Here is a 27,198-nt window from a genome sequence, read left to right on the forward strand (position 1 = left end):
AATCAGATTCAAAACATAGAGAATCCCTCTAGGCAAAACCTTAAGTTACAAAAAGACACAAAAACAGGAATATACATTCCATTCAGCACAGCTATTTCACCAGCCATTAGACAAAAGGATATCTAATGCATTTCTAGATAGATTACTTACTAATTTAAGGAGTTCTGAAGAGCATTCCTGATCTGTTCCCAGCAAAAGCATCACACAGACAGACAGACCCTTTGTTTTCCCCCCCTCCAGCTTTGAAAGTATCTTGTCTCCTCATTGGTCATTTTGGTCAAGTGCCAGCAAGGTTATCTTAGCTTCTTAACCCTTTACAGGTGAAAGGGTTTTGCCTCTGGTCAGGAGGGATTTTATAGTTCTATATACAGAAAGGTGGTTACCCTTCCCTTTATATTTATGACGGTCTTTTTATAGTGAAGCTTGGGATGACCTGTTGTTCTTATTCCCTCTGATAGATCCCCATATAGCATGTCCTTGGGTATGCGTCCGTCTTCCCACCTACTCAGATGGCCCAGCCAGTGCAGTCATCTTTGCTTGAGCAGAGCTGTCACACTTGGTAAATTTGCCCTTTGAAGAACCTCTACGTTGCTGACGTTATCTTGCCATTTGGTGCTGAGTATGCAGCGTAAATAATGTAGGTGGAAAGCTAAGGAGCTACCCAGATACTCAGGTGCACACCCACTTCTAGAGGATAAATCCAAAATTGTATTGTCTTGCGCTGCACAAAAAATTATACAGTGTAAGCTCATGAAATTTGCCCCCTCCCTCAATGTGGAGGAACATATGCACAGCTTTTTACCCCCCAGTTATGAATTCCACAAACTGGTTTTAGAGAAAACAAAAAAAAGTTTATTAACTACAAATGATAGATTTTAAGTGATTATAAGGGATAGCAAACAGATCAGAGCAGATTACCAAGCAAATAAAACACTCAAGCTAATCTTAAGATACTAAAGAAACTGGTTACAAGAAGCAATTTCTCACCCTAAATGTTGTTTTAGACAGATTGCAGAGATTCTTGAAGGCCATCTGTCCTTGCCCACAGCTTAAAACTTCAGATATTTCATTCACAGACTAGTCCACCTACTAGCCTGGGCTCAGCTCTTCTCCCCTCTCCCCCTCAGGCTTTGTTTCTTAGCTGTTTGCAGCAGTCATCTTGGGCAGGGAACTAGTGAAGAACAAACCATGATTATGACACTCCCCTGCCTTAAATAGGTTTTACATATGGCAGGAATCCTTTGTCTTCCAATGTGATTCCCACCCCCGGTCAGTGGAAAAATACTCATATTATCATGGAGTCAGTATCAGGTGACTTGATCACATGACCCTGCAGCCATAACTCAGAGTTAGTTTGCTGCATCCCCAGGAAGACTTCTCTGTGAGTGATAAACATCTTCTGAGACCTATTGTTCTCTCTAATGGCTCTTCCTCACAGCCAGCCATCTAGACTGATTGCATTCTGTCTGGTGGGCGTTCCCGAGGTGTAAACACTCATGGTCAATATTCCTAACTTCAGATACAGAAATGATACATGTAAACAAATAGGATAATCATATTCAGTAAATCAGAACCTTTCCCATGATACCTCACATGACCCATCTCACCGAAAATACATCTTAGATCTGTTATAATCATATCATAAGCATATCTCTATGAAGAATATGGGGCATAGTGTCACAATGTCTCCTAGAAGAGCAGGGTTTGCAGGGCTGAGATGAAGCCAACCCTCCCAGACTCACTCACACAGAGTCAGGCTCTTCATTGGGGATTTGAAATTAAAATAAAGACATCCCTAGCTCACTGTGGAAATACAGGGAGGGATCTTCCTGTGACGAGGGCCTTCCTGGTGTGTCTCCTACACATCTAATCAATGGCGAGACAGCAGGATTGCCAGCCCCCAAATATTAAAAAAAAATCACAAGTCAGGTCCCCAAAATCACAAGATTGGCTTAAAGATCAGGAGATTAAAATAGATATTGGGTTTTTTAATTTCTTTTCTGGGTTATCAGCCTGTAGGGCACATTCACCTCACATTCTCCAGCTTCTCTCCACAAGGAGGGTGAGAAACTTAGGTTAAAAATAAAATAAAATATTTTTTTAAAAAAATTAAAAATTAAAAACAATAAAAAAATACAAAATAAAAATATAAAAAATAAAATAAAAGCAAAGCTGGGAGGAGTTTGCTGATTCCAGCAGCTGGAACGCTAAGAAACACACCCAATATTTCGAGACTCGCGATAAAATCATAATAGTTGGCAACACTGAGACTTTGTGCCCTTTACCGTTCTAGCCCGACAGGTCAGATTCCCCAGTTACCCATTAGTGTTCTTTAAGGAGTTAGCAAAGGGTGGCAAAGGGAATTCCTAACCTTTCTGACCATCCCCCCATCAGAAGAGGAATGCTTGGCAGCTCCAGGTTAAGGGATGAAGTGTTTCCCTGGGTTAGGGCACTAGCTGGAAGCAAAGAGCAAATGGCCACAGCTTAGCGTGGAAAGAAGGTAAATGCTGGGCACCCAGGGCTCAGGGCTAGGACAGGGGCTGTGCCAGCTGGTTTTCGAAGGGCAGCTGAATAGCCACATGGCATCCTTGCCATTGGTCAGATTAATCAAGGCTATGGAGGAATGTGGTGAGCTGAATGAAGGCACTGTGCCCAACACCAGCTGATCAAACTCAGCGCTGATCACTACTTACTCATTGTGTGTCTGCACTGGGGGAGCACGCTGGAGTCCCAGCCACAGACCAGGACCCCATTGCACGAGGTGCTGCATGAACACGGAGCAAAATGATGGTCATTGCGCCGAAGAGCGGACAGGCTAAGGGTCTGTCTACACTGGAGCTGGAGGGTTGGATTTCCAGCCTCAGGAGACATGCCTCCACTAGCTCTGATTGAGCGAGTGCACTAAAAATAGCAGTGTGGCCATGGCTGCAGTGGCAGCAGGACAGGCAAGCTGCCCCAGGACGTACCTAGGGTTCCTACGGCAACACAGCGTTAGTCATCTCAAACCGTAAACCGGAGGAACCGTTTAAAAACTCCATGCTGGTGGGTTCCGAGCTAATTTGAAGGGCTAAGAGGAAAACAAACTGTCTGCAGCACTGTGGCTAGCCAAAGGAAGACATTGCTCTCTGTGCAGCAGCAGTCAGGAAAGAGAGAGGAACTCAGACTCCGTTAAGAAGGGATCAGACAATAACTCAGGGAATGCTGTGATACCACTGTGGAAAAGGAGAAACAGAAAAGATCCATAGAAGGACAACAAACGTTAGGCGAGATGGTTAGTGCCCGTTGCTGGGTATCTTCTACATTTGTGGTTTTCAACCTTTTTTCATTTGCGGACCCCCCGCCCCCCGGGCAAAAAAATTTTGGCTGGAGGTGCAGACCTGCAGATCCTTTGGAAGCCTTAGACATAGTCTGTGAACCTACAGGGGTCCAGAGACCACAGGCGGAAACCTGCTGTTCTACACTCACCAGGGATTTCCAGGAGAAGAATCAGCAGCAGGTATGGAAGAGACAATCCAGACACTTGGGTTGATGTAGCCATTGTGCTGGCAGAGGGAAAACCTTTCAGCCTCGCTGCCTTTGCCAGCTCTGGTTCTCCGTTGTCCGTAGAGCTACCGAGAAGCTTTGGCTCCAGCTCAGACCATCTCCTACCGCAGAAGGAAGTAGATTGCGTTAGTGATGGCTCCAGCCACAAGATTTGTTCAGACTTAACTATTAACATACTTTGCTTCTCACGGCAAAGCGGCTGCTGTCCCATGTTCTTTCATGAAGCTTCACTTTCTCCAGTCCTTTGCCCTTCTCGATATAATGGTCCAATGGGGCCAAAACTGCAGAGGTCTCATGACATGAGCCCCTCTCCCAGATGAAAACCTGATCCATCAAATGGGCCTTTTCCAGTCTGGCTCAGACATGGAATTGAAACTGTAAGTTTGGATCCGGAGCTTCCAGCCTGAAACCTCCATTCCCAAGAAAAATAAAATAAAATAAAGCCTTTGGATTCAAAGTAGCCGTTTTGGCCCATCTCTAATTGTCAGCGTGCACGAACACACGAGACGTTATGTTTGAGATCCCACTTTATTTGTGCCCAACCAGCTCCGTCTTGAATGATGTTACCAGTAGGGCAGGCACTGAGAGGGTTAACTATCTGCGTTCTTTTTCCCTTGATTTCCTGTTGTGACTGCCCAGTTCCCTTTGTCTGAGCTCAGACCTAGAGCCCCACAGACCGCTCTTTGCACGCTAGGCCTGCATGGGGATTTGCCTGCCTACAGCCATCACTGGCATAGACAGGCCAAATTGCTCTGGGCACTGACGGAACTTCCCAGCATTGCCCATCTAATCCCGTAGCTAACCCTGCATGGGGACAGGCTCCGGGAGCCCCCTGCCGCAGGGAGAGGCTTCGGGAGCAGGGAGGCAGCGGGAAACTTCACTGCTGAAAATAGCAAAGTAGACAGGGAGGCAGGGGCGTTGACTTTTTACTGTGCTGGGGGGTGCTTGACCCCCATCTCCCGCTCTGCCCCAGACCCCACCCACACTCCATCCCTTCCCCAACGCCCCACCCCATCCCACCCTGCCTCTTCACGCCCTTGCCTGTTCCTGCCTCGCCCCAACTCTTTGTGCCCCATTCCGCCCCCTTCCTCAAGCGTACCCTGCCCTCGCTCCCCCCTCCCCGCCGCCCAGCACCTCCTGCACACCGTGGAACAGCTGATCCATGGCCGGCGGGAGGCGCTGGGGGGAGGGAGAGACACTGATCAGCAGAGCTACCAGCAGGCGGGAGGCGCTGGGGGGAGGGACTGGCGCTGATCTGGGGGGGTGCTGGTGAGTGCTCAACACCCCCCATTTTTTCCCTGTGGGTGCTCCAGCCCTGGAGCACCCATGGAATCGGCACTTATGCAGGGAGGTGCTGGTTGGGTGAGCAGAGAGCCCTGCAAGGTACATATCCAGACTTCGACTCCCTCAGGGAACGGATGGGTAGGATTCCCTGGGGGACTAACATGAAGGGGAAAGTAGTCCAGGAGAGCTGGCTGTATTTCAAGGAATCCCTGTTGAGGATACAGGGACAAACCATCCTGATGTGTCGAAAGAATAGTAAATATGGCAGGCGACCAGCTTGGCTTAACGGTGAAATCCTAGCGGATCTTAAGCATAAAAAAGAAGCTTACAAGAAGTGGAAGGTTGGACATATGACCAGGGAAGAGTATAAAAATATTGCTCGGGCATGTAGGAATGAAATTAGGAGGGCCAAATCGCACCTGGAGCTGCAGCTAGCGAGAGATGTCAAGAGTAACAAGAAGGGTTTCTTCAGGTATGTTGGCAACAAGAAGAAAGCCATAACAAGAAGGGTTTCTTCAGGTATGTTGGCAACAAGAAGAAAGCCAAGGAAAGTGTGGGCCCCTTAATGAATGAGGGAGGCAACCTAGTGACGGAGGATGTGGAAAAAGCTAATGTACTCAACGATTTTTTTGCCTCTGTCTTCACGAACAAGGTCAGCTCCCAGACTGCTGTGCTGGGCATCACAACATGGGGAGGAGGTGGCCAGCCCTCTGTGGAGAAAGAGGTGGTTAGGGACTATTTAGAAAAGCTGGACGTGCACAAGTCCATGGGGCCAGATGAGTTGCATCCGAGAGTGCTAAAGGAACTGGTGGCTGTGATTGCAGAGCCATTGGCCATTATCTTTGAAAACTCGTGGCGAACGGGGGAAGTCCCGGATGACTGGAAAAAGGCTAATGTAGTGCCAATCTTTAAAAAAGGGAAGAAGGAGGATCCTGGGAACTACAGGCCAGTCAGCCTCACTTCAGTCCCCGGAAAAATCATGGAGCAGGTCCTCAAAGAATCAATCCTGAAGCACTTACATGAGAGGAAAGTGATCAGGAACAGTCAGCATGGATTCACCAAGGGAAGGTCATGCCTGACTAATCTAATCGCCTTCTATGATGAGATTACTGGTTCTGTGGATGAAGGGAAAGCAGTGGATGTATTGTTTCTTGACTTTAGCAAAGCTTTTGACCCGGTCTCCCACAGTATTCTTGTCAGCAAGTTAAGGAAGTATGGGCTGGATGAATGCACCATAAGGTGGGTAGAAAGTTGGCTAGATTGTCGGGCTCAAAGGGTATTGATCAATGGCTCCATGTCTAGTTGGCAGCCGGTGTCAAGTGGAGTGCCCCAGGGGTCGGTCCTGGGGCCGGTTTTGTTCAATATCTTCATAAATGATCTGGAGGATGGTGTGGATTGCACTCTCAGCAAATTTGCGGATGATACTAAACTGGGAGGAGTGGTAGATACACTGGAGGGCAGGGATAGGATACAGAGGGACCTAGACAAATTGGAGGATTGGGCCAAAAGAAATCTGATGAGGTTCAATAAGGATAAGTGCAGAGTCCTGCACTTAGGACGGAAGAACCCAATGCACAGCTACAGACTAGGGACCGAATGGCTAGGCAGCAGTTCTGCGGAAAAGGACCTAGGGGTGACAGTGGACGAGAAGCTGGATATGAGCCAGCAGTGTGCCCTTGTTGCCAAGAAGGCCAATGGCATTTTGGGATGTATAAGTAGGGGCATTTCCAGCAGATCGAGGGACGTGATCGTCCCCCTCTATTCGACATTGGTGAGGCCTCATCTGGAGTACTGTGTCCAGTTTTGGGCCCCACACTACAAGAAGGATGTGGATAAATTGGAGAGAGTCCAGTGAAGGGCAACAAAAATGATTAGGGGTCTGGAACACATGACTTATGAGGAGAGGCTGAGGGAACTGGGGATGTTTAGTCTGCGGAAGAGAAGAATGAGGGGGGATTTGATAGCTGCTTTCAACTACCTGAGAGGTGGTTCCAGAGAGGATGGATCTAGACTATTCTCAGTGGTGGAAGAGGACAGGACAAGGAGTAATGGTCTCAAGTTGCAGTGGGGGAGGTTCAGGTTGGATATTAGGAAAAACTTTTTCACTAGGAGGGTGGTGAAACACTGGAATGCGTTACCTAGGGAGGTGGTGGAATCTCCTTCCTTAGATGTTTTTAAGGTCAGGCTTGACAAAGCCCTGGCTGGGATGATTTAATTGGGTATGGGTCCTGCTTTTGAGCAGGGGGTTGGACTAGATGACCTCCTGAGGTCCCTTCCAACCCTGATATTCTATGATTCTGTGATCCGGGTACATACCCACAGGGTGCAGGGATGACTTTACTGTACTTGCCTAACCAATGTCTCACCATCTACACAGCACTTCATACCCATCAAAGGGGGGCGTGCGGTGTGTGAGCTCCGCACACTGTCGAAAGGCGTGTGCCGTGTAGACCTACCATAGAACAGTGCGCAGTGAGAGCAACTCCCTCCCTAAGCAGCCGAGCAGCACCTCCCCACGCTGCATGCCCAGCTGGCCTGGTGTAAACGACTATCACAGAAGGGGGCCCTCTGCGCTCCCTGCTCCCCTGTGACACTGCTTAGGGATCAGAGCATACACTCACCCCGGCAGACTCTGCCCAAAGCAGAGAGGCAGGACATCACCATGAGGAATGCATCACATTCACCTGCTTGAGACCCCCCCCCGTTCTTGAGACCCCCCCTCACGGACTTTCCTCTTATCCCCCACTTCCCGCAGCCAGGCCCAATGGCCAGCAGCATACCCAAAGCTCCCTTAGGAAACCTCTCAAGGCTGCTCCAGGGCTGGGCCAGTTACAGAGGCTGTAGTAACAGCTCAGACAGTTTCTATTCCTGTCAGCTAAAGGGTCACATTTGCAAGGCTCCCTGCTCCTACCGCCCCAGGGGAGCAAGAGTCTGAGCTTTGGGATCAAACCCACATCGTCAGGGAACGTACCCTGGGCCATCGGGTCAAACAGCAACCTGGTATAATTCACATGAAATAATCTGCATTGCACGCTCCATACTTCATGTTTTCCGTTTGCTGGGCCCTGGGGCTGCAGCACCTGGAACTTCTGGCCGCTGGGACCTGTAATGGGGTAGGAGCCCGATCCCAAACCCACTGCCGTCAGTGAGTGTCTTTACTCTGATTTCAGTGGCCTCAAAAGCTAGGGCAGATGAAGCTTCCATCACAGACTGCATCAGGCCAATGGCACTGACTCCAGGAGGATGCAGTGGGTAATAAAATGGACACAGGAAATAAATCACTAGCTCAATGCAAATTACAGTGACCTCTGGTGACCAGGGACTTTCTTTGTGTGTCACCTACTTCCAATAAATGGAGGGGGACTTTGCTCCTTAGATAACATCCATGTAGCCAGGGCAACTCCCCAGCTCTGTTTAACCTGGCTGCTTTCCTTAGGAACATACCCAGTGCACAGAACATAATCAGGCTCTCAGATATTTCCTGATAAGTCCCCATGTAAGAGCATTTCAAGGCAACAACTGCAGAGTGAGGAGTAAAGGGCTGTCATGGATCAGGTGAAGAGACAGGAAAAGAAAATTAGGAATATATGTTCTGTGCTCTGCATGCTAAGAGAGAAGTAGCGGGAAAACAAGGGATCAGCACTAGGACGGAGCTGCTCAGTATAGTTTGGAGTGATCTGGAAGAGGGATTGGAGCAAGGGAGCAATGTGACATTTTTTAGGTTAATCAAGATTCAGGGGGTTGGCGGAGCGGGAGATTGAGGGAAATGCCACAAAAAGTAACTAGAACTTCTCAGGACAGTGATCTCAGCAACTTCGCGGGCAGCTCAGTGAAGGTGTCTGGTCGGTGCACACTGCTAAAAACCAGTGACTAGAGAATAAAGCTTTAGGAAGAAGCAACAAGACAATTATACATTGCAGTTGTATCACTCAGTAGTTTCTTTCCCCTTGAATTCTGCACTCCCATTAATTCCCATTAATTCCCATCTGGAATTGTGGACAGCAAGAGAGCAGACTAGCTGGTTTGTGCCAATGTGGGCGATTTATATGTTCTACACGCATCAGGAATTTCCAAGAGAAGCATCAGCACCAGGCACAAAATAAACAATCCAGACACTTGGGCTGATGGTAAAGGGAGACCGTTCTGCACAGTTGCTGTTGTTATCTCTTCACAGAGGTACTGAGGAGCTTGGAGCTCAGAGGCAGTTCCTCTAATGCAGAAGGAAGTGGAGCGTGTTAGCTACGTGTCCTCCTTCCAGATCTGTGCAGACTAAACTGGTTTTCCCCGTTATATATTCGGCGTCTCACAGCAAAGCGGCTGGTGCCCCGTGTTCTCTTGCAAGGCTTCATGGAGTCCATCCCTTCAAGTTCCATGAGATAAAGCATCTGTGCCAACATTGCTGGCCGAAGGATGCAAAGGGGGATGTTTGCAAATTGTTGCTTGTCAGGATTCCACCAATTTTTTGGAGTTTTACCATTGACTGTAACAGGAGCAGGGCTGGGCCAATTCTGAGCCCTTTAAAAAATCCCATCGTTGGACTGCAGGCTCTTTGGGGCAAGGGCCATATATTTGCACAGCAGCTGCATCCAGCTGTGCTGGTCCAGACTCAGGCCTCTGAGCAGCATGGCAATACTAATACTCAATGCATATAGTTCTGAATTTACTCTAGAGAGGAAGCTGGGCTCTGAGGTTAATGCTGTATTTAATAGGGCAGAGGGCTGGACCCATAGACAAGAATCACTGATTCTTTTCCAGTGGCTCCTCTGCAGGGTACCAGACATGCTAGCCTGCTACAAACACAGACCCAGGTCTGAACCACGTCCCCCAAAAGCTGCAGGCTGTTAAGGAAAAGTTAGCACATGTGACTCCATTTTGGTTTGGGGCCCACCATTGTCTAAAAGCAAGCACATCATGCACCAGGAGGCGTGTTCCTTAGATACTGTATTCTTGTGAAAATCCTCCTCCTTGTCTCCAGCCTGCCTTGACTCCCAGTATATGTTTTTTTGTCAGTCCCTAACTCCCTATCTCCTGGCCTTTGATGTGAGGCCTCCCATCCTGATAATAAAAGTTACTGATGCATGGCTTTAGGACCATGCTGTGTAATTAACATACTGGTTTAGCCCGAGGAATGCACCAAGCAGGGATAGGTGGTAGATAAGAAAAGGGTTTGTTTATTGGCTAAGGTTTCCGATGCACGAGGGCAACATGCTTTGCTAAAAAGTATATAACCTTTGTATAATCTGTATTCGGGGTCCCCTCCTGGCTAGCAGGGTTGGGGTTGGGGCTTGCAGCTCTGCAGCCCCATACGGGGGTTGGGACTCACAGCCCCGCGCCGGTGTCAAGGTTGGGTGTCATGGTTGCAGCCCAGCACAGGGGTCGAGACTCATAGCTTGCAGCCCCGCTCCTGGCCAGGTTCGGGGTCAGGGCTCGCAGCCCCACATTGGGGTGGGGGTCGGGGCTCACAGCCACGTGCCGCTGTTGGGGTCAGGGCTCGCAGCCTGGCGCAGGGGTCAGGGCTCATGGCTCGCAGCTCCACGCCAGGGTCTGGGCTCGCGAGCCCCCACACAACTGGGTCGCGATCCCAAGTTTGAGAACCAGTGGGCGAGAAGGAGCAGGGAGCCCAGTCAGGATTCGCAATCAGTAGGCATGAGTGAGCAGTGAGTATGTCCCGTCAGGGGCCTGGACTCAATCAGATTGGCCAGCAGGGGTCACTGCAGCTCCACCATATAGGGACTCCTTTCCTGGACTGCGGGGACAGAGGCTGCTGACAGAGAAGTTGGCAGGTGGCGACAGTGCGAGAAATCTGGGAAATAGACCAGGGGCTGCAAAAGGAAAGAATCCAACAGGTGAATGAGGAGAGTCAGTCAATGACCCTTGCCATAGCATTAACCCAGCCCAGGGAGGAGCCCGCCCAGGGACAAACTGCTCTAGTACGCTCCATGTCAGCCCCATCACGCCCTGAGCTGGGGGCGGGGTGTCGGGGAGCAGTCATCTCACGCTGTACGTTTAACCGAGGGGAGATTTACTCAGGGCTCTGACTCTCCTGAATTTCCAGTGACTGTGACAAGTTGGTACCTGAAATCTCCCCTCCCTAGAAAGGGGAGGGACCCTCCTGGTCAGGGATCAGGACCGGATCAGGAGTATTAGGAAGCCCAGAGGAGAGCGATGCTGAGGAGGATTCAAGGTATAACTCTTGTGTTCCCTGAGGGATGGTGTCACCAGCTTTGGGCTGAGGATCAGGCTGAGCAGGATGGAACTAGCTGGGGGTTTGTCTCTTGGGGGCACAGATACGGGGACCTGGGCGGCAATGCCAGGGGAGGCTGGTTAACAGCAGTCACAGGGCTCTGGAACTAAGGAATCTGGTCCACAGCCACGAATGGGTCGCTGGGACCCTCTGTACAGGCCCGGCGCAGGAGAGAGTCAGGGATCTGGGAATGCCGGGCCCTCGGCTGGAGTGGGACTGTTGTTCTTGGGGGTGAATACCTTGGGGCAGGATTTCCAGCAGCGACATGGCTAGGACAATGTGCCTAACATGAGATAAAAGGGAACTGATCCCCTGCGTGTCCCTGGCCCCTGCAAAGCTCCCTCGACCCGCCTGGCTGTTTGGGGCAGGGATTCCGGAGCTCACCAGGGGCCCTGGACTGTGTCCCCCAGGGAACCTGCCCCAGCGGAACCCGGGAGGGATTTACCAAACGGAGGGAGCGTGTGGAGAGGAAGCTTCATGTGAACAGGAGAGAAGCAAAGGGGCTTCTATGTGACGGGTGCACAGACAGTGATGGAAAGCCTGGCCAGCCCTGCCAGTTCGCCATGGAGCTCACGCTGAGCCAGAAGGACCCACTCTATGGGGCAGAGCAATTCATTTCCCACTTGTACACAATCCTGGGGGTCTCTGATGCCCGGTTAGAGCAGCAGTTAGTGCCCAGGGAGATGGCCACCTGGTGATGGGCCCCTTTGGGCTCTAGGAACTGCACTGGGGCCCTGAAAAAACCACCCGGCCACTCGTGATCTGGCCTGGCATCAGACTGGGAGGGTCTGTATCCTATGCGCAACCCCAGAGACATCCAACCCCACGACACTGACTCCCTGTGAGACATTAACGCTTCCTGCTCTACTCCTGGGCTGCAGCATTACAATTGGTTCCCTCTGGCTCCTTTTTAATGCCCCGGGGTAACTCACAGAAAATCGACATTTACCTGGTTACTCTTTACTTCTCAGGAAGAGGAAGAGGAGGAAGGCGGCAGTCAGCATCTTCTCCAGGAAGAGCCCGATCCAGAGAGCGGAGCTGGAGAACAGGATCTGACCTGCAGTGGAAATGCCTCAGATCAGCCAATGGAGAGAAACCCCCAGCAGTCAAGAGAACTGCTGGTTCCCGGCCATCCCGCCCTGGCTCACGTGCACCTTTACCAGGCTCCGAGGAAACTGGCCTTCCATGGGGCTTGGCAAGTTCCTACCTGTGAACAGCAGTTTGGCAAATGGCCTCTGCAGAGTTTGCCCAGCTCTGCCTGGCAGCTGTATCCACACGTGGCTGGCTGGCCCCAGGGAGGCCCAGACTCTACAGTGGAGACCTCGAGCTTCGCAGAGCAGGAGAATAAGGACTCAGGAACCACCTGCACTTTTACTTAAAAGCCTCAAACCCCTGAGCAGTGCTGGAGTCCTTGGATCCCCAGCTCTGCGGGAGTCACCGTGTTCGAACCCCTTTCCAAGGGACATTCAGACCCTGCAGGGCTGCAGAGAGCATCTTCCCTCGGCACAGAGCGCAGCCAAAGTGGCATTGATCACAGTGATATCTCTGGAGGAGAATCCTCCTGACGTGCAGGTGAAAGTCACAGAGGGACCCGGCTCCGCCCTGCTGGGGGGGCCGGACACTGACGGGGCCGAGGGCCTGGCTGCAGGGAGAAGCGTTTATCAGTCAGATCTCTCTGCGCCTGAAAGCCCATCCCCTCTGCCTCACGGGGCCCGCTTCCCCACAGGGACAGCCTGAGATCGGGGGAGGCACAGCCATTGAGTAAATGCAAAGGGGGGGGGGTCGAGGGGACAGACTAGGAGAGTCCTTGCTGGGGCTGGGGAAGTGTCATAGGAAAAGAAGAAGAAGAAGATCCCAGTAACTCCCTGGCTCCAGCCGAGCTCTGTGCTCACAGCCAGAGCCCTATGGGGAATGGGGGAAGGGGGGTCGAGTAGATTCCCCCCAGGACTGTGTCTGGCCGCAGGTCGGTTCTGCCAAGGAAGCACAGACTCTGAGCAGCTGCCCCAGCCTGCCTGGTCCTCGCTCCCCGTCTCCCACTGGGGCTGCCCCGGGCACTGGGGGGGGGGGAGAGAAACCCCCTGGTGCTGGAAGCGAGTCCCCCGAGTAGGTAAGTGTGAGGAGTCGCAGCCGGCTCCCCAGAGGGCCCCCCACATGCCCCGCCAGCAGCTCCGGCTGCTCTTTCTGGAGGGGCCGAGTGGGAAGAATAAACCCAACACCTGAGACCCCCCCCATGCACCCACCCGGCCAGTCACCCCCACTGCACACCCGGTGCACCTGGCACTTCGTTTTCGTTGGGGGGCAGCGATCCCTGGGGATAGAGGAGAAATTTCTCCCCCTTCCCCCCCATCTCGTTAAAATCCACAGCCCCCCCCACCCCCACCCAGGTGTAGGTCCCAACCCAGGTCCCACTGTCTCGGTGGGAAGCGCAGCTCCCCGGGGAGGGTCCGGGCGGAGCGAGGTTGGTCCCCGCCCTGGTCCCAGCCCCCGGCGGGCAGGGGTGAGTGGCTGGGATGGGAGCTCGCCCTCACCGCTCACAGTCACGGCCGTGCCCGCGCCGGATCTGAACTCCTCTTCACCTCCCGCCCCCTTCTTAAACTTCACACAGCGATAGGTCCCGGCGTCCGCGGGGCGGGTGTCACTGATGCGGATGGTGAAGTCTGTGTCAGAGACACTCACAGCCCGCGTCACCCGGGGGAATGATCCCGCCTGTGCATAAACGAGCTGCCGGTCCCCGCCCGAGCCCTTGAACCACTGCACGGGTCCTACTGGAGCGAGGCCGGTCACAGAGCAGGTCAGAGTGAGAGTCTCTCCCGCGGACACCCGCACGGCGTCCTGGGGCTGCAGCAGCTGGAACTCCTCGGCCCCCCCGGCCCCTGGAAGGAGAGAACAGGCCAGGCTGGGGGAGGCTGGTTCACAAGCCCCCGCCCCGCAGCAGCAGGGGGCTGAGCCCCAGGCACCGGGCACCGCTGGGTGGATCCTGACCCCAGCCCTGCCTAGAGCCGGGCCCTGCCCGGGCGGGGGGGCTTCAGCTCCCTGGGGAGCGACTTTGTGTAGCTCCACAGCGACCCCTGCAGGCTGCCCCCAGAGCCGCGTTCCCAGAGCTCCGCCCCGGCTCCCGGGGGCAGGCAGGGACCAGGGAGCGGTTCGCTGAGCGTGAGCAGGGGAGCCGGGGCAGGGACAGAACCTCATGGGCACGAGCAGGGACAAGGGCCCTGAGCCCCCGCTGCTGCGCTGCTCCAACCACAGAGAAGGCGCTTCTGGGTGGGTCACTTACTGCCCATGAACGGAGGGTTATTTTGCCCCTGGATGGCCCCACACAGACATGGCACCCGATGGAATCTGAAAGCAACACGATTTAAAGGGATAAAAAGAAATATTTTTAACCCACATCTGACTAACCTGTGGAATTCACTGCTGCAGGATATTGTTGAATCTAACTGCTCTGTAAGATTTCTACAGAAAGATCAGACGTTTATAAAAATAAGAACAGCCCCTGCAGCGGCATGAGCTGGGAACAAGTTTAGACACTGTTTCCGGTTCTCACACTCCAGAGCATAAGGTGATCACAAGCTGGGGTCAGGAAGGTTTCCTCTGGGATATAAACTACACAAGGGTTTATTCCTCCCTTTAGAGCACCTGGCATTGCCCTCTGCTCAAGCAGCAAGAAAGCAGACAAGCCGGCTTGCGCTCGCGTGGGCCGTGTCTGTGTTCTGCACTCACCAGGGATTTCCAGGAGAAGCAGCAGCACCAGCCACGGAAGAGACAATCCAGACACAGGGATCGACAGAGCCATTTTGCTCGCAGAGGGGCGACCTGTCAGCACCACGGCCTTTGCCAGCTCTCCGTTGTCCGAAGAGATACTGAGAAGTTGGAGGTGCAGGATCAGCCCTTCCCCTAATGCAGAAGGAAGTGGGTTGCGTTAGTGACATTTCCTCCTCCCACCTCTGGGCAGACTCAACTGGTTTTTCCCACCATGAATTTTACTTCTCACAGCGAAGCGGCTGGTGACCCGTGTTCTCTCATGAAGCCTCATGTAATCCAGCCCTTTGTGTGCCATGATCTTAAGCAGCCATGCTAACGCTGCTGGGGTATTGAAGGGTGGAGAGAGGGGCCCTGGCAGAGTGCAGCTCTTTGGGAAGGGAATTCCCTGACAGCCTTTAAATCTCCCTCCCGAACACCAAAGCAGAGCATTTACCAGCCACTTCACGTTGAGAAACACTGTCCAAAGAGACATCGGAAAGCTGGGCTCGGAGGCCCCTGTTCTGGAGCTAGTCCCTGGCTGTGACTGCTACCAGAGAGGCTCCTTCAACACACGCCTCCGTGGGGGGACGGCACATGGTCACTCGCGGCACCTGATGTGTTAATTAGAGATGGGCTGGGTAGGGAGAGGGTGAATCTGAATTAGGTCTAGGCTGGAGGTTGGGTTTGGGAGTTAGTTTGGATCCGGTTTGGATGAGAGAAGAAAGAAGGTTTGGCTAAAAGCACTGGACTCGGCTCCAGGAGATGTTCAATTATCTGTGACCTTGGGGAAGTCACTGAGTCCTTCACGGCCTCCGCTCACATCTTGAAATTGCCTTTGTCTGACTTGGCTAATTTGATGGTCAATTATTTCGGACGGGGAATTGCCTCTTACACTGTGTTTGTACAGCACCTAGCACCAGGGGCCTAGATCTCAGCGCTGTGCTCTAGACTGGAAACATAATCCTGATGATCATTAATAAATCAATGGGGGCAGGTATTAAACCATGTCCCCCTTCAAATATATGCGTGGGTTAAGATTTGAGCGTCTGTTTTTGTCCCATTTCTAGTCTTAAAGCTCCATCAGCCTCTGCTCCACTGTGTTTTCATCTCTGTGCTTCTGGCGTCCTGTTTGCATAGGTCCTGGTTCTCAGCTGCTTGATCCATTACGTCTGCCATGAAACATTCCAGTGAGCACCAAGCAGCGAGGTGACAGGTCTCTGAAGTGTAATCGCGAAGGGCGTGACACAAGAGCTTTGGGTTTTACAGCCATACTGCTAGTTTAATCATTTTTCAAAAACTGACTCCCCACCCTCCAGCCATGAACATCCAACCCACATCCAGCCCCAGACTCTGCACAGCCTACCTGAGACTTGCCAAGAGAAACAGACCCAATGGGCCAGATCAAAACCTCCTGCCATAAAATCCTGTGCGGGGCCAGGGAATTGCCTCTAAATTCTTCTGTCGAGGGCAGAGGAAAGAGTGGCCTTTGCCCCCATAGCAGCAGCAGTGGGTCTGGCCCCAGACACTGTGGAGCTCGCTGTATCCACCAGAAGCCAGGTCCATCAGCCAGAAAGCTCTGTACGGCTGCACCAGCTCTGGGGCCCTCCGCAGCTCTCTCCAGCTCCCTGGTGGGGTGACTCCACTGGCCCCCCCACTGCCAGGCCTCCCTCTGCCAACAGCGGCCCCTGGCTGCCACAAAAGGGAGGCAGGTTGTGTTGTTCGTTGTGGGTCTCTGGAAAATGTCAGCCCACCTGGGCCGTAGGGACAGAGTTGCCATTGGTGCTGCGAGAAGATGCGCGTGGGTCGGTGGACTACAATGCCCAACCCAAAGCAGTCCCAGGGCAGCATCTGCTGGCAGTAAACACCTTGGGCCCGGCTTTTCGGTGGCTTCAACTTATCTCCAGAAATTGCACAGGCCCATTTATCGGCCACACCCTCTGGACATGGAGTTCCCCCAGTTTGGCACATGAACAAGCTGGGTGGTGCTCAGCTTCCCCTGCTTGTGCCAAGGCCCCTGGTCCCTGCGGACTGTACACTCAGAGCCTGGGAGGCCGACCCAGGAGATCTGACCCTGGGCGTGTCACTTGGTTTTACAGGGACCAATCAGGGTGGGTGGCCAGAGAACTCCAAAGGGACTCAGCAAAGTCTGAAATTCAAAACGGGACCAGCCAGCACAAAGGGTGTGAATACACCATGAACCGTCCTAGTGTCCAGATAAACCGTGCGCCCCGACCTTAAGTCTCCAGGCTCTTCTGGATACAGAGACAGGTTTCCCAGACAGACTATAACCGTGTAGCCACTTTATAAATAACACAAGCAATGACAAATGGTAAGAACAGATGAGTCGCTATGTTATCTATTCACTCACAGACACTTCTCTCAGATGGGGTAAAAGATGCTCCTGTACAGTGTGTGGAGGGGGTCTCTGCCGCCCAGGCCCGCCTGAGACATGGGACTTTAAAACAGCTACAAATGTTAGGGAATTGCTCCGTGACATTTCCCGTCTCCCCATCCCAGCTCTTCAGTCAGGGGTGAGTTCAAGCATTGCCAGAAATTATTACACAAATTTCTCCTGCCTCTTCACCGCCAAGCAGAGGCAGGAGGTTCCAGCCGGAGTCCAGAATCACAGAAAGGCACAAGCCAACTCTACAGATGGTCTGGGCTCCCTGCTCCCATCACTTCCGTGTCCCAGAGCACAGACCAGCAGGGTCAGCTACAGGATCCAACCTTGCCCAGAGCAGAAGGCGGGTGCTTAACAGGAGGAATGGGGGTGCAGCGAATCGCTTCATTTTCACTTTACTTCGGTTTCCATTTACCACCGTGTCTTCTCATCCCTCCCATCTCAGAGTCAGGCCCAGAGACCTCCTGCAGGAGGATAATAGGGTTTGATCAGGCTGCTCCATCACTGGGCCAGGTTCGACCAGTTCTCTCCTGCAAGTCATGGCGTCACATCTTCAAAACGCCCAGCTCCTGCCAGCCCCGGGAGCAAGAGCCTGACCCTCAGGGTCGAACCCACAGGACTCAGGGGGGCTGCTCCAGGCATTACACCCCCATATTCCGCATATACTAGTTTTGCTCTCTGTAGTGAAGGTAAGAGCAGACAGCACAGAGGGTTGGGCTAAAACAGTGCTTCTCAAAGTTTTTGTACTGGTGACCCCTTTCAAATACCAAGCCTCTGAGCGCGACCCCTCCCCCCCCGAAATTAAAGACACATTTTTTATACTTAACACTATGTAAAATACTAAATTTAAACCCTATTGCTTAACATGAATTTACCTTTTCTCACTGCTTTTAAATTAAGCCTAAAATACATTTTTATTGAATTAAATATAAGCAGAAAAGTTATTTTTAAGTAGAATTTTATTTTAATAATAGACAGCAATTAATGACCTGAAGCAGCCAAAAACCAGTGAGATGGATGATGCTGTTTATTTGACACAGGAAGTTTTATTCTTGGTGTTGTTTTAGAAAGGGTGCATCTGATGTCGTCCTTCACATCTGTCTGGGTCCAGCTTCCTGCACCACAGATCCAACTTCATCTGGAAGGCTCTGTTTTTATTAGTCAGGTCTATTAATGTTGAACGTTCTCCCTGAAGCGACAGATTGAGATCATTAAGGCTACCAAAGATATCAACTAGGTATGCCAAGCAGAGAAGCCATTTCTTGTCCCTGAACGTTTTGTTCAGCTCTTGTTTCTCTTTTCGCAGGAAAAGCTCTGCCATCTCTTCACCAAGTATAAAAACGCGCTTTAATGTGCGTCCCCTAGGGAGCCATCGGACTGGAGTGTGGAAAAGCAGAACTTCATCTTCACTTCCCGTTTCCTGGCAGAGCTCTCGAAAGAGATGGCTACTCAGAGCATGAGCTTTAATGTAGTTTACTGCTCGTTGAACAACATCCACGACAGCATTAAGGCCTATTGGCAATGTCTTTGCAGCTGGGACTGGACGATGGATTCCACAGTGAGTGACAATCCCATTAGGTGAGACGCACTTTACCTTCTGCTGAAAGCCAGACCACGCACCCATCCTGGCTGGAGCACCGTCCCGACAGATCCCACAAAGATTCTTCCACTCAGTGTCTCTGCTTTCCAACAAGGCGTTCGCCTTACTGAAAATGGCCTGCACCATTGTGGTTGTTCCAAGTTGTTCACAGATGAAGAATTCATCCTTCACATCCCCGGCGTTAACACACCGTACGGATGCGACCAGTTGTGCGCAGCGAGTAACGTCAGCGGTTTCATCAAGCTACAGGCTGAACATACTGAAAGCAGAATGTTTAATTTCAGGCACAACTTGTTTCTTGATATCTTCAGACGTCTCACATATTCTGCGCTTCACAGTGTCATGAGACATGGAGAGCATATTCCGGTTTTTGGCAATATCTTTGCCAACCTCCATCTTTTTGCCTCCTGGCAGAATAAGCTCCACGCCTCCAGTACACGGCGCTTTGGTACGGGCAGTTCGTAGGGACACAACGTAAGAGGCCTCCACCGTTGAGGACATTTGCTCTCGGAAACTTCCATCAGAATCAAGCCCGGCCGCCTTCGTTGCGTCTTCTCCGCGTTTCGATTTTTCGCCTCGGGAGGTCTAGTTTCCAGATGTCGCTGCGGTTTGCACGGTTTCACTGATTCAGCAGAGAAGATTTCACAGCAAATGAGGCATTGCGGTTTTTCAATACCGGAGGTGAGGATATTGGAAAATCCATTTTAATGTAAGACGAGATACAGTCGTTTTGTAGCGGTTTTAGCAGGACAGGTGGCCATTCTTTTCAGGAGAAGGTTTGCGCTTGTGTGTCCGACTGTTAATTCATAAAGTACCTGTTCAGCTGCGAAAGAGTCAAGCCCTCTAATGTTGTCTCAGTATCAGGACCAGCCATAGGAAAAATGGAGCCCTGGGCAAACTTCTATTTGGCGCCCTTTTTTGGGGGGTGGAGCAGGGCTGGAGGTGGAGTGGAGCTGGGCTGGAGGAGCTTGGGGCTCTGAGGTCCGCACATGGCGGTGACGGGGGCTCACAAGCGCCTGGCCGGGCTCACAGCCCTGTGTGAAGCAGGGCTGGTGGTGAACCACCTCGTGCCTGGCGGAGCTCCTGGCTGATAACCCTCAGCATGGCCGGGCTCCGCCTGACAACCCCTGTACAGGGGTCGGGGCTCACAGCGTCCTGGATGCCCCAGCTCAGGGCTCACAGCCCCACGCCTGGCCGGGGTTCGGGCTCGCAGCCGTGCACGGGGGTCGGGGTCAGGTCTCACAGCCCCAAAGCCCTGCACCTGGCCAGAGCTCAGATCCCCACTCCTGGCCAGGGTTGGGGTTGGGGCTCGCAGCTCTGCAGCCCCAGACGGGGGTTGGGACTCACAGCCCCGCGCCAGTGTCAGGGTCGGGTGTCGTGGTTGCAGCCCGGCACAGGGGTCGAGACTCATAGCTTGCAGCCCCGCTCCTGGCCAGGTTTGGGGTTAGGGCTCGCAGCCCCACATTGGGGTGGGAGTCGGAGCTCGCAGCCACGCGCCGCTGTTGGGGTCAGGGCTCGCAGCCTGGTGCAGGGGTCGCAGCTCATGGCTTGCAGCCCCACGCCAGGGTCTGGGCTCGCGACCCCCCACACAACTGGGTCGCGATCCCAAGTTTGAGAACCAGTGTGCGAGAAGGAGCAGGGAGCCCAGTCAGGATTCGCAATCAGTAGGCATGAGTGAGCGGTGGGTATGTCCCGTCAGGGGCCTTGGCTCAATCAGATTGGCCAGCAGGGGTCACTGCAGCTCCACCATATAGGGACTCCTTTCCTGGACTGGGGGACAGAGGCTGCTGACAGAGAAGCTGGCAGGTGGCGACAGTGCGAGAAATCTGGGAAATAGACCAGGGGCTGCAGAAGGAAAGAATCCAACAGGTGAATGAGGAGAGTCAGTCAATGACCCTTGCCATAGCATTAACCCAGCCCAGGGAGGAGCCGCCCAGGGACAAACTGCTCTAGTACGCTCCATGTCAGCCCCATCACGCCCTGAGCTGGGGGCGGGGTGTCGGGGAGCAGTCATCTCACGCTGTATGTTTAACTGAGGGGAGATTTACTCAGGGCTCTGACTCTCCTGAATTTCCAGTGACTGTGACAAGCTGGTACCTGAATTCTCCCCTCCCTAGAAAGGGGAGGGACCCTCCTGGTCAGGGATCAGGACCGGATCAGGAGTATTAGGAAGCCCAGAGGAGAGTGATGCTGAGGAGGATTCAAGGTATAACTGTTGTGTTCCCTGAGGGATGGTGTCACCAGCTTTGGGCTGAGGATCAGGCTTTGCAGGATGGAACTAGCTGGGGGTTTGTCTCTTTGGGGCACAGATACGGGGACCTGGGCGGCAATGCCAGGGGAGGCTGGTTAACAGCAGTCACAGGGCTCTGGAACTAAGGAATCTGGTCCATAGGCACGAATGGGTCACTGGGACCCTCTGTACAGGCCCGGCGCAGGAGAGAGTCAGGGATCTGGGAATGCCGGGCCCTCGGCTGGAGTGGGACTGTTGTTCTTGGGGGTGAATACCTTGGGGCAGGATTTCCAGCAGCGACATGGCTAGGACAATGTGCCTAACATGAGATAAAAGGGAACTGATCCCCTGTGTGTTCCTGGCCCCTGCAAAGCTCCCTCGACCCGCCTGGCTGTTTGGGGCAGGGATTCCGGAGCTCACCAGGGGCCCTGGACTGTGTCCCCCAGGGAACCTGCCCCAGCGGAACCCGGGAAGGATTTACCAAACGGAGGGAGCGTGTGGAGAGGAAGCTTCATGTGAACAGGAGAGGAGCAAAAGGGCTTCTATGTGACAGGGGCGCAGACAGTGATGGAAAGCCTGGCCAGCCCTGCCAGTTCCCCATGGAGCTCACCCTGAGCCAGAAGGATCCACTCTATGGGGCAGAGCAATTCATTTTGCACTTGTACACAATCCTTGGGGTCTCTGATGCCCGGTTAGAGCAGCAGTTAGTGCCCAGGGAGATGGCCACCTGGTGATGGGCCCCTTTGGGCTCTAGGAACTGCATTGGGGCCCTGAAAAAAACGACCCGGCCACTCGTGATCTGGCCTGGCATCAGACTGGGAGGATCTGTATCCTATGCGCAACCCCAGAGACATCCAACCCCACGACACTGACTCGCTGTGAGACATTAACGCTTCCTGCTCTGCTCCTGGGCTGCAGCATTACAATCAGTTCCCTCTGGCTCCTTTTTAATGCCCCAGGGTAACTCACAGAAAATCGACATTTACCTGGTTACTCTTTACTTCTCAGGAAGAGGAAGAGGAGGAAGGCGGCAGTCAGCATCTTCTCCAGGAAGAGCCCGATCCAGAGAGCGGGGCTGGAGAACAGGCTCTGACCTGCAGTGGAAATGCCTCAGATCAGCCAATGGAGAGAAACCCCCAGCAGACAGGAGAACTGCTGGTTCCCGGCCTTCCCGCCCTGGCTCACGTCACCTTTACCAGGCTCCGAGGAAACTGGCCTTCCACGGGGCTTGGCAAGTTCCTACCTGTGAACAGCAGTTTGGCAAATGGCCTCTGCAGAGTTTGCCCAGCTCTGCCTGGCAGCTGTATCTAAACGCGGCTGGCTGGCCCCAGGGAGGCCCAGACTCTACAGTGGAGACCTCGAGCTTCGCAGAGCAGGAGAATAAGGACTCAGGAACCACCTGCACTTTTACTTAAAAGCCTCAAATCCCTGAGCAGTGCCGGAGTCCTTGGATCACCAGCTCTGCGGGAGTCACCGTGTTCGAGCCCCTCTCCAAAGGACATTCACACCCTGCAGGGCTGCAGAGAGCATCTTCCCTCGGCACAGAGCGCAGCCAAAGTGGCATTTCCTGCTCTCAACCTTCCCCTTCCCGTGGCGCCCACGGGCCCCAGGAGAGCAGAGCTGAGCAATAATCCTGGAATAAAAGAGTCGCTGTTACACTGAGGCGCTCCACTGCTGGAGATGGGCTGAAATGACCCCTGGGTTCAGCAGAACAGACCTGGCATTTCCCTGCAGTGCAGGGAGGGTTCAGCTGCACATTTACCTGCATCAGGTGAAGTACCATCTTTGCTTGGCTTAGGAGGTGGCTGGGAGATTCTCAGCATCTGGCTGGCACTGATGGGGGGCTGGGAATCGTGCACAACCCGACAGGTGAACATGGACCGATTCCTCTGTTCAGTTGCTTTGACCTCCAGGGAGCTCTGCAGCGTGTACGTCCCATCTGGATTCTCGGCCAGGGGGGAGGATTTTCCAAGGTTCGTCTCATTTCCATTCTCCAGCCAGGTGAGACTCGCGTCCTTCGGGTAAAACCCCTCCGCGTGGCAGGTGAACGTCACAGACTCGTTCAGTGTGACGGGCGCTGCTGGGTCACCCACTCGCAGCCTGGGTGGAACTGAGAACACAAATATCCTGTGCTCGGCAGCTACAGAAATTCTCCTTTTCCTGCTGAGTCAGAGGGAAATTTCTGGGGCTGGACAGACTGACCTTCCCCCTGAGCCCACGTCCCACTTGCCATGTGATATTTTTTCAAGGGCAAAGAACTTTGGTTCTCTCTAAGTTGCCTTCCCACGTGTGAGAGCTTTGGCCTCCTCACAGGAATAAACCCAGGGGAAGGCAAATGTTTTAAAATGAGCAGGCTGCAAAAACCCAAGTCTACCCAGTGTCCCCAATTTCCTTCCCCTTCTCCCTAGAAAAACCCCTGACAGACCCAGCTTGGGTACATTAAAATGGAGAGTGGTGTCTTACCAGGGTTTAAACAAAGTCAAACACCTTCTTCCTAACCCTGCCCTCCACTGGGCTGGAGTAGGGGATGTGCCAGCCCAGGGCAAAGAGTTTCAAAGTTTTAAGGGCACAAGGCAGAGTCCAGAACTGAATCTGGATTTCAGTGACTCCCCTCTTACCCCCCACTACCCAGCCCAAAGGAACCAAAGGCTGAAGGATCCATCTCTGCCCCTCCGCAGTAGCCCCAGCTGGGCTCCTACCTCGCAGGGCCTCTCTGAGGTTGTAGGACCCACGCAAGGGAGCCGGTAAGGTGCTGTGCTCTATCTGACAGGTGAGCTGGGAGCGGACGTCTCCTCGGGTCAGGCTCAGTCCCACGGTGCTGGACATGTTGTAGGAGACGCTTTTGTGTTCGGGGAGAACCTGGGGCTGGGGGGCTGGGAGTTTGGTCCCATTTTTGAGCCAGGTCACAGTGATATCTCTGGGGGAGAATCCTCCTGACGTGCAGGTGAAAGTCACTGAGGGACCCGGCTCCGCCCTGCTGGAGGGGCCGGACACGGACGGGGCCGAGGGGCTGGCTGCAGGGAGAAGCATTTATCAGTCAGATCCCTGCGACTGAGAGCCCATCTCCCCACCCCATGGGGCCCGCTTCCCCACAGGGACAGCCTGAGATCGGGGGAGGCACAGCCATTGAGTAAATGCAAAGGCGGAGGTCGAGGGGACAGACTAGGAGAGTCCTTGCTGGGGCTGGGGAAGTGTCATAGGAAAAGAAGAAGAAGAAGAAGATCCCAGTAACTCCCTGGCTGCAGCCGAGCTCTGTGCCCACAGCCAGAGCCCTATGGGGAATGGGGGAAGGGGGGTCGAGTAGATTCCCCCCAGGACTGTGTCTGGCCGCAGGTCGGTTCTGCCAAGGAAGCACAGACTCTGAGCAGCTGCCCCAGCCTGCCTGGTCCTCGCTCCCCGTCTCCCACTGGGGCTGCCCCGGGCACTGGGGGGTGGGGGAGAGAAACCCCCTGGTGCTGGAAGCGAGTCCCCCGAGTAGGTAAGTGTGAGGAGTCGCAGCCGGCTCCCCAGAGGGCCCCCCACATGCCCCGCCAGCAGCTCCGGCTGCTCTTTCTGGAGGGGCCGAGTGGGAAGAATAAACCCAACACCTGAGACCCCCCCCATGCACCCACCCGGCCAGTCACCCCCACTGCACACCCGGTGCACCTGGCACTTCGTTTTCGTTGGGGGGCAGCGATCCCTGGGGATAGAGGAGAAATTTCTCCCCCTTCCCCCCCATCTCGTTAAAATCCACAGCCCCCCCCACCCCCACCCAGGTGTAGGTCCCAACCCAGGTCCCACTGTCTCGGTGGGAAGCGCAGCTCCCCGGGGAGGGTCCGGGCGGAGCGAGGTTGGTCCCCGCCCTGGTCCCAGCCCCCGGCGGGCAGGGGTGAGTGGCTGGGATGGGAGCTCGCCCTCACCGCTCACAGTCACGGCCGTGCCCGCGCCGGATCTGAACTCCTCTTCACCTCCCGCCCCCTTCTTAAACTTCACACAGCGATAGGTCCCGGCGTCCGCGGGGCGGGTGTCACTGATGCGGATGGTGAAGTCTGTGTCAGAGACACTCACAGCCCGCGTCACCCGGGGGAATGATCCCGCCTGTGCATAAACGAGCTGCCGGTCCCCGCCCGAGCCCTTGAACCACTGCACGGGTCCTACTGGAGCGAGGCCGGTCACAGAGCAGGTCAGAGTGAGAGTCTCTCCCGCGGACACCCGCACGGCGTCCTGGGGCTGCAGCAGCTGGAACTCCTCGGCCCCCCCGGCCCCTGGAAGGAGAGAACAGGCCAGGCTGGGGGAGGCTGGTTCACAAGCCCCCGCCCCGCAGCAGCAGGGGGCTGAGCCCCAGGCACCGGGCACCGCTGGGTGGATCCTGACCCCAGCCCTGCCTAGAGCCGGGCCCTGCCCGGGCGGGGGGGCTTCAGCTCCCTGGGGAGCGACTTTGTGTAGCTCCACAGCGACCCCTGCAGGCTGCCCCCAGAGCCGCGTTCCCAGAGCTCCGCCCCGGCTCCCGGGGGCAGGCAGGGACCAGGGAGCGGTTCGCTGAGCGTGAGCAGGGGAGCCGGGGCAGGGACAGAACCTCATGGGCACGAGCAGGGACAAGGGCCCTGAGCCCCCGCTGCTGCGCTGCTCCAACCACAGAGAAGGCGCTTCTGGGTGGGTCACTTACTGCCCATGAACGGAGGGTTATTTTGCCCCTGGATGGCCCCACACAGACATGGCACCCGATGGAATCTGAAAGCAACACGATTTAAAGGGATAAAAAGAAATATTTTTAACCCACATCTGACTAACCTGTGGAATTCACTGCTGCAGGATATTGTTGAATCTAACTGCTCTGTAAGATTTCTACAGAAAGATCAGACGTTTATAAAAATAAGAACAGCCCCTGCAGCGGCATGAGCTGGGAACAAGTTTAGACACTGTTTCCGGTTCTCACACTCCAGAGCATAAGGTGATCACAAGCTGGGGTCAGGAAGGTTTCCTCTGGGATATAAACTACACAAGGGTTTATTCCTCCCTTTAGAGCACCTGGCATTGCCCTCTGCTCAAGCAGCAAGAAAGCAGACAAGCCGGCTTGCGCTCGCGTGGGCCGTGTCTGTGTTCTGCACTCACCAGGGATTTCCAGGAGAAGCAGCAGCACCAGCCACGGAAGAGACAATCCAGACACAGGGATCGACAGAGCCATTTTGCTCGCAGAGGGGCGACCTGTCAGCACCACGGCCTTTGCCAGCTCTCCGTTGTTCGAAGAGATACTGAGAAATTGGAGGTGCAGGATCAGCCCTTCCCCTAATGCAGAAGGAAGTGGGTTGCGTTAGTGACATTTCCTGCTTCCACCTCTGGGCAGACTCAACTGGTTTTTCCCACCATGAATTTTACTTCTCACAGCGAAGCGGCTGGTGACCCGTGTTCTCTCATGAAGCCTCATGTAATCCAGCCCTTTGTGTGCCATGATCTTAAGCAGCCATGCTAACGCTGCTGGGGTATTGAAGGGTGGAGAGAGGGGCCCTGGCAGAGTGCAGCTCTTTGGGAAGGGAATTCCCTGACAGCCTTTAAATCTCCCTCCCGAACACCAAAGCAGAGCATTTACCAGCCACTTCACGTTGAGAAACACTGTCCAAAGAGACATCGGAAAGCTGGGCCCGGAGGCCCCTGTTCTGGAGCTAGTCCCTGGCTGTGACTGCTACCAGAGAGGCTCCTTCAACACACGCCTCCGTGGGGGGACGGCACATGGTCACTCGCGGCACCTGATGTGTTAATTAGAGATGGGCTGGGTAGGGAGAGGGTGAATCTGAATTAGGTCTAGGCTGGAGTTTGGGTTTGGGAGTTAGTTTGGATCCAGTTTGGATGAGAGAAGAAAGAAGGTTTGGCTAAAAGCACTGGACTCGGCTCCAGGAGATGTTCAATTATCTGTGACCTTGGGGAAGTCACTGAGTCCTTCACGGCCTCTGCTCACATCTTGAAATTGCCTTTGTCTGACTTGGCTAATTTGATGGTCAATTATTTCGGACGGGGAATTGCCTCTTACACTGTGTTTGTACAGCACCTAGCACCAGGGGCCTAGATCTCAGCGCTGTGCTCTAGACTGGAAACATAATCCTGATGATCATTAATAAATCAATGGGGGCAGGTATTAAACCATGTCCCCCTTCAAATATGTGCCTGGGTTAAGATTTGAG

General features: G+C 53.8%; 2 protein-coding genes across 6 annotated transcripts; both read right to left on the reverse strand.

Moving 5' to 3' along the window:
• Nucleotides 1-9,772: 9,772 nt before the first annotated feature.
• On the reverse strand, nt 9,773-14,953 carry LOC140896884 (signal-regulatory protein beta-1-like). 2 transcript variants are annotated; one of them, XM_073308960.1, is made up of 4 exons: nt 14,792-14,953; nt 13,600-13,944; nt 12,021-12,128; nt 9,773-10,649 (listed from the first exon to the last, which is right to left on the reverse strand). In XM_073308960.1, exons 1-3 carry the CDS (start codon nt 14,862-14,864, stop codon nt 12,025-12,027), a joined length of 522 nt encoding a protein of 173 aa, XP_073165061.1. In that variant the 5' UTR covers nt 14,865-14,953; the 3' UTR covers nt 9,773-10,649; nt 12,021-12,024. The 2 variants fall into 2 exon arrangements, with proteins under 2 accessions (XP_073165061.1, XP_073165060.1); XM_073308959.1 differs by lacking the exon at nt 14,792-14,953 and having other exon boundaries at nt 13,600-14,466.
• Nucleotides 14,951-26,283, reverse strand: LOC140896883 (signal-regulatory protein beta-1-like). Of its 4 annotated transcripts, XM_073308957.1 has the most exons (6): nt 26,135-26,283; nt 24,943-25,287; nt 23,743-24,057; nt 22,806-23,153; nt 22,030-22,137; nt 18,193-20,658 (listed from the first exon to the last, which is right to left on the reverse strand). In XM_073308957.1, the coding sequence occupies exons 1-5, from the start codon at nt 26,205-26,207 to the stop codon at nt 22,034-22,036; spliced, it is 1,185 nt and encodes a 394-aa protein (XP_073165058.1). In that variant the 5' UTR covers nt 26,208-26,283; the 3' UTR covers nt 18,193-20,658; nt 22,030-22,033. The 4 variants fall into 4 exon arrangements, with proteins under 4 accessions (XP_073165057.1, XP_073165058.1, XP_073165056.1 ...); XM_073308956.1 differs by lacking the exons at nt 18,193-20,658; nt 26,135-26,283 and adding an exon at nt 14,951-14,965 and having other exon boundaries at nt 24,943-25,809; XM_073308955.1 differs by lacking the exon at nt 26,135-26,283 and having other exon boundaries at nt 24,943-25,809.
• Nucleotides 26,284-27,198: the final 915 nt, after the last annotated feature.

Source organism: Lepidochelys kempii, chromosome 13 (genome assembly GCF_965140265.1).
Source record: "Lepidochelys kempii isolate rLepKem1 chromosome 13, rLepKem1.hap2, whole genome shotgun sequence".
In the NCBI taxonomy this organism is placed as follows: domain Eukaryota; kingdom Metazoa; phylum Chordata; order Testudines; family Cheloniidae; genus Lepidochelys; species Lepidochelys kempii.